At 38.5% G+C, this 11,950-nt stretch overlaps 1 protein-coding gene across 1 annotated transcript; it reads left to right on the forward strand.

Annotated features, from left to right (window-relative positions):
* Positions 1–9,300: 9,300 nt before the first annotated feature.
* On the forward strand, positions 9,301–10,242 carry LOC105816600 (olfactory receptor 9K2-like). Its single transcript, XM_012652081.1, has one exon. The coding sequence runs from the start codon at positions 9,301–9,303 to the stop codon at positions 10,240–10,242; it is 942 nt and encodes a 313-aa protein (XP_012507535.1).
* The last annotated feature ends 1,708 nt before the right edge of the window (positions 10,243–11,950 follow it).

Genomic DNA, 11,950 nt, shown 5'->3' on the forward strand with positions numbered 1-11,950 from the left:
TGTTTACCAGAACCTTAATTAATTTTGAGATATACAATGGATGCCCCAAAGTCTACTTTGGGGTAGACAATGGAATGAAAATAACACTGGGCATGATTTAAAAGTATTTTCTCAGCATGAGCTAGCAGTTGCAGAGAGATCATAAGGGGAGATGAAAATCGCACAAAAGCATGAGCAGAGGTGAGAGCCACTGGCGAAAATATAGCAGGGACAAATTTCATGGTGAGGTGACTGGGAGACATTTTAAAAATGTGAGGTCTAGCATCGAATTTTAAGTACATTTATGTACTCTTTTTCTGTTATCCTTAAACCCTTTGGAAAAGACTGCTTTGCAAAATAGGAGTATGCTAGTGTTGCTGTGGGTAACTAAGGGACAGGTTGTAAAGGGCCATGGAATCTTCAAGAAATCATCTCTACCTTGCGTTCAGGGTGCTAAGTTCATGGTTTAGGAAGACAGTGGTTTCAGCAGTTGCAGCAAAATGGGCAGAGGACCAAAGTATACCTGAGAGTGACAGGTGGGAGCCAGCTGACAACTGAGAGCAGGCAGCACTGGAGATGGACTCCAGAATGGACTTCAGACAAGCTCTGTTCCTCCAGTATTTCAGTACTCAGCATCAGGATTACTTTACTATCATCTAAACCTCTGAAATAACCAACTGTTACAAAGGTTTCTTTAATACTAATAGTAAAAGTAGTTACAATAAAAGTTTAGAATCACATTTTGTATGTGGTTGTCATGTATATACCTCCTTAAATGTGCAACAGTTCCTCAGTCTTTACTTGACATACCTTGATTTTTTTGTTATTTTTTTCTTGATATTCTTGATTTCAAGCCAGTTATTTTGTAGACTGTCCCCTCAATTTGTGTTTTTCTAATGTTTCTTTATGATCAGTTTCAGGTACGTACCCTTGGCAGGACTGTTACACAAGTGGAGCTGTGTTCATATTGTGTTCTCTCAGGAGGCACGCAATTTTGATCTGTCCCATAACTGGTAATGTTTACTTGATCACTTGATTAAAATAATATCTGCCATCATTCTCCCCTGTAAAGTTTGTCTTTCTTTTTGTAATTAATAAGCATTTTTTTTCTTTTTTCTTTTTCTTTTTTCTTAGAGACAAGGTCTCACTCTGCTGCTTAGGCTGGAGTGCAGCGGCATGATGATAGCTTAATACAGTCTTGAACTCCTGCGCTCAAGTAACCCTCCTGCCTCAGCCTCCCAAGCAGCGGGGAGTATAGGCTTACACCACCAGGCCCAGCTAATTGCTCCATTTTTTGTAGAGATGAGGTCTCGCTCTTTGCTCAGGCTGGTCTTGAACTCCTGGCCTCAAGTGATCCTCCCACCTTGGCTTCCCAAAGTCTAGGATTACAGGTGTGTGCCACCACGTCTCGCCCCTTATTTTTATTGACTACTTTGAGATTATATAAATATTCTAGTTCCTGATAGACGTCCAAGATGGCCGATTAGAGACATTGCTTGTCAGACAGTCCCGGTGGGAAGGCAGGATATCGGATAGAGGAAAGGGGAGAAGAGGTGCAGCTCAGGTGTGGATCACAGAGATGGGTGGAGACCACACGGAGAAAACCGCAAAGCAGAGAAGGAAGAAGACAAAGAGGAGAAGATATTGGCAAGGAGCAAACCCGGAGAGGCTCGGAGCCCGGTGAAAGAGTAAGGGAGGATTCCCCTCCCCTTCCTATATGCCTTCGGTGAACAGTGGGACACTAAGTTTGCTGCAGGCTTTTCCACCCTCCACCAGCCCAGGCATGGCAGCAAATAAGTAATGGTGGGGTGAACTAGTGAGTCCCAGGAGTTTGTGCAGCCCGTGAAGGACTCCCCCTGGGAGAGTGCCTCAAGAGACCGGAGTTCGGCTTTCTCCCACCCAGACACTTCCTCCCCTGCACCTCCCCTATCCACTGCAACTGAGAAAGCAGTTTGAGCTTGGGCTGACCGGGAGCTGCAGCCTCTCCCCCACCCATTACAACTGTGACGCTAGTTTGAGTTGAGTAGTTCACAAACAGGTGCATCTCTCTGGGGGACACACATCCCTGGCTGAAGTCTCCATGGAGAGTGGGGTCCACCCCCTTCCCTTGAGGACTTGTGGTGGAACAGGGGTGTACAATTTGGGAACTTCCTGCCTGCCAGCATTTCGCAGGGTGGCTTGCCACTGGCTCAGATAAGCAAGCCGGTCCAGGTGTCCCCCAGGCATGAGAGGGGTGCAGGGGACCCAGGGGAGACGTCTGGGAGCTGGACTCAGATGGCAAGGAAGCCCCTGTGGACATAACTGATGGGACAGTGCGGCGGAGCCGAGGAATGGGGATCTGGGAGCGCTCCCATCCCCTCCGCTGCCGCCATATTGGATAAAGGTGTGGCATTTGGAGAGGCATAGTCTAGCTCCTGGTCCCATGACAGCCAAATGCTTCACACTCAGGCACACTGCTGACCAGGTGCTGCGGCCCCTCCCCCTACTCATTACAACAGGGAGAAAGGTTTCAGCAGAGAAGTTCATGAGGAGCCCTTTCTCTCCAGTGAGTGCATGCTCCCGGCTGAGGCTGTGGGGCCTACACCTCTTCCTTTGAGGACTTGTAGTGGAACAGAGACGCACAATCTTGGAACTTCCTGCATGCTGATGTTTCACGGAGATGCACGCTAGTGGATCAGACACACAGACGGGGGAGAGGATTGAGAGCTGGACTCAGGTAATGACGAAACACACATGGACTCAACTGACAGGAGTGTGCAGTGGGGCTCCAAGGAGTGGCGATTTGGGGGAGTGCTCATCCCTCCCTGCAGAAAAATTGTGCTACTGGATAAAGGCGGAAAGATCCCAGCCCAGGGCGGTAGCACTCAAGTGTTTAGGCCCCTCCTCTGGAAATAGCCCGCCTACCAGCAGCTCCCCCTGGTGGCCGGAAAAGCAACTTCTGAGCCCTGCCAAGGCTTTGCAAAGCCTTTTAGGCTCCTGCAACCTAGCCACGAACTGCCTTGCTCCTCCCCCCACCTCAGTGGTGGTGGAGACCAAGCAATCCCTCTGGGAGTTAAAGGGTCCCTCCTAAAGCTTGGGCCATGCAAGTGCTCCACGTGGGGGACCAGAGTCTACCACGGGCCCAAAAGAACATCTTGGCAGCTGGCTCTTTCACACAAATATCAACCAATGACAAGGAGAACAACTATACAGCTCATCATAGCATCTTCCAACTCAAGCAAGCAAGGAGTGGCTAATTTGTACTCACAAGTACCACCCACCATATTGGAGATGAAGCTGGGGGATCCAACATAATTCACATTACTGGGAAGAGGTGAAGACAGCAGGACACAGGCACACCCAAGAGGATCATCAAACCTGCTTTAACACACCATAGGCAACTCGGGGCCAGCACTCTTCTCCCTGGCACAATCAGAGATTGATCTTTGGGGTCCCAGCGACAGGCCGACAAGCCAGACCCGGTACCTCCAGGACTCGATCGAGAGGCCAGATGAGAAGGAATCAGTGAAAGAACTCCGGAAATATGAAAAATCAGAGCAAAAGGATAATCTTAAATGTTAATGCACTTTATGATAAAGTTTCAAACTATATGAAGCAAAAACCAATAGAAGTGTAAGGAGAAATGAGCAAATATAGTCATATCTTGGCAAGTGTAGAGGATTAATCCCAGTACCTTTCTGTGGATGCCAAAATCCACAAAAGCTCAAGACCCTTATATGAAAAGTATAGTATTTAGATATAATAAAAGCATATCCTCCCATATATTTTAAATAATCTCTATATTACTTATAATACCTAATACATGTAAATACTATGTAAATGGTTGTTGTTTTGTATTGTTTAGGGAATAATGACAAGAAAAATGTCTGTACCTGTTCAGTACATGAACCATTGTACACCCAACTACATTTTCAACCCTTGACTAGTTGAATCTGGGGATGCAAACCCCACAGAGGTGAAGGGACAGGTGTACACATGCATAATATGGGATTTCAAGCCTTTTTCTTAATAATTGATAGAGGAGTAGACATAAAATTGGTAAACACACAATATTATCAGCCAACTTGACCTAGTTCACATTTATGGAGCATTCTGCTCAACAACAGCAGAATATATATTTCTTTCATGTGCACCTGGACCATTTACTAAGATAGATTGTATTCTGGGTTATAAAAGAAGTGTCAATGAATTTAAAAGAATGTAAGTCATAAAAAGTATGTTGTCTGATCCCGGTGGGATCAAATCATCCTCAATGACAGAAAAATGTTAGGAAGATCTACAAATATTTCAAAAGAAAATACCACACCACATCTAAATAACTATGGGTCAAAGAAGAAATAAGAAGAAAAATCAGAAAGTATTTTGAACTGAATGAAAATAAAAACACAACATATCATAATTGTGGAATGCTGTTGAAGCAGTATCTAGGCAGAAATTTCAGGTCAAAACGAGGTGTATATTAGAAAAGAAAGATCTCAAATCAATTATTTCAGTTTCTACCCTACAAAAGCGAAAAAAAGAAAGAAAAAAATTAACCTGAAGTAAGCAGAAGATATAATAAATATCAGAGCTAAAATCAATGACATAGAAAGTAGAAAATATGCAGAAAATCAATGAAGCTAAAAGCTGTTTCTTTGGGAAATTAATAAAATTGAAACTTTTTTAAAAAGAGAAAACACAAAATACTGGTATCAGAAATGAAAGTATGTGTTAGAGATGTCAGTAACACACATGCTTTGAATCTGTCTAGCTGCTTCTTCTGGCTTCCTTTCTACTTTTAAAGGCTCATGTGATTACATTGGACACACTCAGATAATCCTGGACAGTATCCCTCTATTAAGATCAGTTATTTAATAATCTTAATTGCAGCTACAAAGTGCCTCTTGCCATGTAACAACTATAGACATGACACCACAGAGTGAAAGTGATGGGGACCAAAATGCTGTTTGCACAACCAGGTTGTAATACCAGAAGACGTGCATGTTAAAAAAGGTTTTCAACCTAGCTTCTGGGACGATGGTGGTAGCAGTGGCAGCTTAGTTATTAGATTTTCCCAAATATGGACATGAAAAAAGACAGAACAACTAGAGAGAGCAAAATGAAATATCACAGATATTACAATGAATTTAGATGACAAAGTGTGACTAATCGATCTCTAAATATAAGCAGGTGGGAACAAACCACCACCGACCACAAAACCTGAATATTATTGTCCTCTGTGTGGGAGAAAGCAAATGGAAGAAATGAGATCTCTAACAGACATAAGAACAGACAAACTCAAAATAGCCAACAGGTGTTCCCTGGAAAGTCTGGCAGACAATTGTGAGAACAGTAGCTGAAAATGGGAGAGGTTCTACCGATTATAATAGTGAGTCTGTGCAAGGGCCACATGGCAGGGCCTAAAAGGGCTATGAAAGTCTGGCCCATGTGAACTTTCAAAACAGGCCAGCTAGGCTCCATTTAAAGACACTGCTCTGAGTTGGAAAGAAACGGTGCTAATTATTCACCCTTCCCTTTGTCCATGCTCTTTACTATGTGATTTTGCTGTGCTCTCCAACTCAGGGAAGGGTGCTCTGCCCTATTCTTTGATTCATCCATATCACTTTCTTTGGCCAATGAGACGTTAGCTTGAAAAGTGCTTGGGCATTTCTGGTTTTATTTGTCCCTCTCAACCATGACTATGAGAAGATGCTCAGGGTTGCCTAATGGAAGAGAAGACTCATGCAGAGAAGAGACAAGTTGCCTCAGTCATCCCAGCTAAGGTAACTCAACTGACCAACAACAGAGACTTCATAGCCAAGATCAGCAGAGTTGCCTATTTGATGACCCCGGTAACATCAGGTTAATGACACTGAGGCTTTGTGGTTGTTCTCTATACGTTATTTATGTAATAGCTAGCTGATAAGTATGCTAAAGAAAATTGTATCTAGTCATTTTATCTCGTACGTTATGTTCTAATTTTTTGATAACTGGAATTTAGTGTATGGTAGACTAAGAATGGCTATAGTTCTACATGTTTATGTCTTTCGAGCTCATTACTTCTTTCATTACTTCTCGTATTTCAGTGAGATAAGCACATTCTGATATCTGGACCCTCAAACTTGTGGTCTGGCTAGAAGCACAGTGTTCAGTCTACCAGAGGTGATAAGGCCTTGAGATAACTGTTGTCACTTATATTCAAATACATTAACTTATTAATTGAATCTTGTTCATTAATCTTAATTATGGATATGCTGGTGACATGGTCTGTAATATGTTTTATGATATAATATGCAAAATAGAAATTACTCAATAAAGCCTACTATCCCACAAGAAAACAGGAACAATAAATCTAGAGAACAGAAGACTACGAGCTGTCATGTAAAAGAAGCAATAGATAAATTCATTGTGAATGTAGAAGGTGTAAATTAAACAGATAAATGAAAATTATGTAAAATATAATATCTCGATCTAAAGCAAATTTTTCTAATGAGAAGTTGTTTCTAAAAAGACCCAGAGATGGTTCAAGGTGAGTAATAAGGGTAGATATTATCCCTTCTTATTGTCTCTTCCTATGTGACCCTCTTGGGATGAACCTGAAACTTTCCATTGTTGTCACCCATAATTGACTTATTATAAGCTCCCCCCAGAGGGGTCCCTTTCTACCAATCCATACTATAATTACCAGAAATAGTTGCAATAGAGCCAACTAATGGCACCATCGATTTCTCCTGCTGTATTCCCACAGTTCACCCAGGACTACCCCTATTCACTGGTGATTTTATCTTTGTCCTACTTAAATTTCCATTTTGCTTTCATCATTCTCATTCTAAAGCTTGTAAAATTTGCCACACAGAGGAGAGGAATGCTCATGTAGTATGATTCTACAGGTTTAGTTGCATTTTTTCAGTTTCAATAAAGAAATGTTCATAGGTCTGGAAGAGGCCTTAATAGATCACCTCTTCCATCCTCTTTTCTCTAGAAATGGGTGCATAATTACAGGAGATTTTTAGGCAAAACACTGCTAAGGAAATGAAAAAGACATTCTTAGTTGAAGAATGAGATATTATTAACCTATAAGAAAAGCCTAAAATTGAGATGAAAATTACATATTTCAAAACAAGGTTTTTATATCTTGTGCTAAACTTTTATTTTTTATTATGCTTAATTTTGTCATTGTCTTTAATTTCCTTTATATATTTTATAAACTTTTTTGTATTTCTAGAATTAAATACAACAAATTTTGTATCCTTCCAGTAGAAAATTGCTCAATAGAAGTAAAGAAAGAGGAAATATTCAGGTAAGAGATACAATAAATTTGTTTATTTCAGTGAAATAATTAGTCATCCATGAGTATTTTTTGTGTGCTTTATCAAATAAAAATTATTTTATAGTTGGTAAAATTTGCCTGTTACAAACTTTTATAAAACCCTGTATACATCTTAAAAAATAATATCCCTTTGATTGAAGGGCAGATCACAATGTACTGGTTATTTCATAATAAATTGAAGATGGACAAAAAAGAAAAATGCAATACATTTTTACTTTGAGAAGAAACTGATTTCTAATACTTGTGTATTTCCTTATTCTGGCTGGCATAGAATAGGTGGCCCACAAGTGTACGGTGACTACATGAATGATTAAATGAATACATATTATCATTTTCAAAATATTAGTCTCAAAACAATTACTTTCTTATCACTGGATATTGGCAGATATAGTTTCAGACAATATTCTATAATTTGATTAATAAAACTGGGAACTAGAAATAAAATAAAGAAAATTTCTTGCTAAAATACTTACTGCCAAATATGGAATGAATTTGGAAGTTTTGACAAGGCCTTCTCATTTACTCTAAAAATTTCTGATTTTTACCTTATTTTATTAACCATCTGTATCTCATGATGAGTGACTGAAATCCCTCTGTCTTCATTGCTTTATCTCTAGTTTTACAATAATATTTAAGTACAATTATCCTTGTAGAGGTTAACATGGGCACCTAGTGCTTTTCTGGACAAGAAATTTAATTAATATTATTTAAGTGAATTTCAATATGGAACGGGAGCTGTGGGGTAGAAAAGAGATCTAAGAATCACATTACTGAGTTGTTACCAGTTTTCTCGTCTCGTGAACTAACTTGCTAACTTTTTAAGAAAAGTTAGTATTGGGAGTAGAGGAAAAAGATCAGATGATGATAAGATGAAGACAGCAATGGGAGCTAAGGGATTGCGGGGAAGTTAAAAAAAAACCCAGAAAGGTCACGTGTGTGAGGGATGATAAGAACGATAGGCAACTTATGGTGACTCTGCCATTCATGCCAAACCAAAAATATTAATAACACTTTTTAGGCCATTTGCTGCTTTTGATAAACCACATAACCTCTCCCATCTGCTAGGAGTGGGGTGGTAAAATAACAATTGGTTTTAAAGTCTGCATAAAAGAAAAAAATGACTGTGTCATTTTATTGGAGAAAACAGAAACTCTGTATAGTTACAGGACAAGCAAATCAGAGTACTTAACTGTTTGATAGATTCAAAGTAATCACCATGACAATTTTAATATGTTTATAAATCTTTCTAAATACAGATATTATAAAATTAGCTTTCAAAACTAATAATATTTTTCCCAACCAAAAATTTTAGTCAATTCGTTGTTTTGAAGTTTCCTTTTCTCCAGCTGCACGAGAGTTTAAGATTAAATTGGATTCTTCACATATCTGTATAGAGATTTGTAAGATCCATGGACTTCTCCTTGTAGCATGTCTGAACTTTGTTCACTTCAAGAAGCTGACAATGTATCCTATTTTTAGAGTTTTTAATTCAGAATACTCAACTAAATCCCTTGGTAACCTATTTCAAACTATCACAAACCATTAGTATCATATTGACCTCTATAAATGCTAATGTCTATTCATAGAGTTTTAAATCTAAAGATGAGAACAAGTATTTATACACCTCTCAAAACCTACAGATACTATTTATTAAACTTACCATGTAAATCAAGTGAGGAGCTAAACAGATATAAAGGAATAATGCTCTAATGCTCTAAGAGTGAAAGGCATATTGTTATAATGGAAAGAGCACTGGGTTTGGAGAAACACATTAGAAAATGATGAACTTCATAACATATTTCTGTGATGATGGGCAATCCCAATATATCTCATATTCAGTTTCTATAAAAGGGTACAGCAATTCACACATAAGAGAACTGAGTGAAAAAAAGGAAATGACAACACAAATTTCATCTTCTACAGCAAAAAAAAAGGATATTTTTATGACACCAAGGTATAGGTAGAAAATTGAATTTTTAATCTTACCTTGTAACTCTTAGCAGGTTCTTACCATGGGTGACAAGGGAGCAGGCAACCATTCAGAGGTAACTGGCTTCATTCTTGCAGGCTTCAGGGTCCGTCCAGAGTTCCACGTTCTCCTCTTCCTCCTATTCCTGCTGGTCTATGGCATGATCATTTTGGGGAACATGAGTATGATGGCAATCATTGTGACAGACTCTCAGCTGAACACACCAATGTATTTCTTTCTAGGCAATCTCTCCTTCATTGACCTCTTCTACTCCACTGTTATTGCTCCTAAAGCCATGGTTAACTTCCTGTCTGAGAAAAAGACAATCTCCTTTGCAGGTTGTGCCACCCAGGTCTTCCTTTTTTCCCTGTTCATTGTAACAGAGGGGTTTGTCCTGGCAGCCATGGCATATGACCGCTTCAGTGCCATCTGCAATCCTCTTCTTTATAGTGTGCATATGTCAAGACGCCTCTGCACTCAGCTGGTTGCTGGTTCCTATTTCTGTGGCTGGGTCAGTTCCATCTTCCAAGTCAGTGTAACATTCTCAGTGTCTTTCTGTGCATCCCGAGTCATTGATCACTTTTACTGTGATTCTTATCAAATTGAGAAGATTTCCTGTTCTAATCTCTTTGTCAATAAGATAGTATCTCTGAGTTTGGCTGCCATGATTATTTTGCCCACAATTGTTGTTATTGTAATATCTTACATGTATATTGTGGCCACGGTCTTGAAGATCCCCTCCACTGAAGGGAGAAAGAAAGCCTTCTCCACTTGCAGCTCCCACCTAGGGGTTGTATGTTTGCTTTATGGGACTGTTTCCTTTGTGTATCTCACATCTCCAAGCAATCTTGAACTTCGAAAAGTGGCTTCAGTATTTTACATATTGGTCACACCCATGTTAAACCCTCTGATCTACTCACTAAGAAACAAGGATGTCAAACAAGCTCTGAGAAAAATCCTATGGAACAAAAAAGCTTTATCCTAATTGTACTTTCTTGTGATTTCTTCAATAAGGGACCCATTGATTCTTTGATTTTGATTTGCTTTTAATATGGAGTCAAGCTTGAGTCACTTAAGAATCCCTTAAGTTGGCAGTTCCACAAATGAATTATTTTCATTTAAGAAGAAATACTAATCCATCATTCACTCTTCTTTAAGAACAGTGTTATATCTAGATATCTTGGGCATGAATAAAATTTGCAGTCATTCTATTAACAGAAATATATTCCTTACCCTTAATTGATATAAATTTACAATAGTGGGAGAAAGAAAGATTTATTTATTTTTTCTTCTTTGCCTATTGAGATGCTGGGCAGAAATGTTGGTTTGGTAAGGATGTTAAACTCAGAATACATAATCTCTTATCATTAGCAGAACCACCAACCCAGGGAAGGATGACTTTTGAGTTGAAATATTTAATTCTGTTATAAAATCTATTCATAGTGACTTGATTCTAAGCCTGTAATTCTTGAATAAATCCATGGTATAAGTTTTTTTTTCCTGTGCCATCATGAGTTTAAGAGAACAACTCAGTAAACCATTGGTGTTTAATTGTATTTAATTGCAATTTATTTTTAGTATTGATTGTTATTGATTTGTTATCCTATCAAAGAAATAGAGAAAAATATTTTGTATACAATCTTTTAAAAACTGGATACACTGATCCACAAAGGAAAAGTCTTTAGTATTGATATCCTATTTTGAGGGGGCAAAGTTGCAAAATTGCAAAATTGTTTCAAACAACATTCACCAGTTACCACTTGATAATTTTGCTTTCTTTGATAGTTGTGACATATGTTCATAACTTTTACTGCTATGTATTTGATATTTAAATTATGTGTGATCTCTTTGTCTTCCAAACATTTGTTGTATTGATGCTGAACTTGAATGAGGGCATTTACATCTTTTTGGGGTAGTATTTGTTGCCACATAGCTATGATTTTCCTGATTAAAGTGTATGTTTTCAAATGCAAATTGTAAGTACTTCAAATCTCCAAGTACGACATGTGTATGACGGGATAAAATTGTATTGTTGATGGGAAGATGCAGAAGTGAGGGGATGTTGTAAAAGGTGTTGTACTATTTCATGTATGTTTGCCTGCTTCTATTAATATAATATCAGAATATAGCAATATAGTCAATAAATTTTTTGAAAGGTGTCAGTGATCATAGAGAATATTATCCCAACTCCTTTCAGAGGGTACAAAAGGAAAGGCAACATAGGAAGGGATGAGGAATGGTAGAGCAGAAGTATCCTTGTATCTAACATACTCTTAATAAAAATATGCTTCTCTTCCAATTATTATGTATTCCAGTTAGAAAAATTCCTTAATCAAAGACTACAAAACTTTTTCTAAAGATACAAAAGTGTTTTTTGTACTATTCTGAATGTGGTTCTAGATTTCAAAAATGGATTTAATTCATTCCTTAGCAATATTGCCAATAAATCAATTAATATTATTTTACAACTATCTGAACTTCAACTATAAACATCCCCTTTTCATTTGTTTTATTGAACATATTCCAGGTAGGTTTACTTGTTTGTAAAAATTGAAAAACCACTTTGGCTAGTGTAAGTAAGGAGCATATATTGGAAGAGTATGTGGAGCACACTGAATGGGAGAAAAGCTAGAAAAAAAGCCTTGTAATTTGGTAGAGACCAAGGCATCTCAGAGAATGAAGAAGCATGAACA

This window comes from Propithecus coquereli, unplaced genomic scaffold, assembly GCF_000956105.1.
Source record: "Propithecus coquereli isolate 6110/MARCELLA unplaced genomic scaffold, Pcoq_1.0 Scaffold111, whole genome shotgun sequence".
In the NCBI taxonomy this organism is placed as follows: Eukaryota; Metazoa; Chordata; class Mammalia; order Primates; family Indriidae; genus Propithecus; species Propithecus coquereli.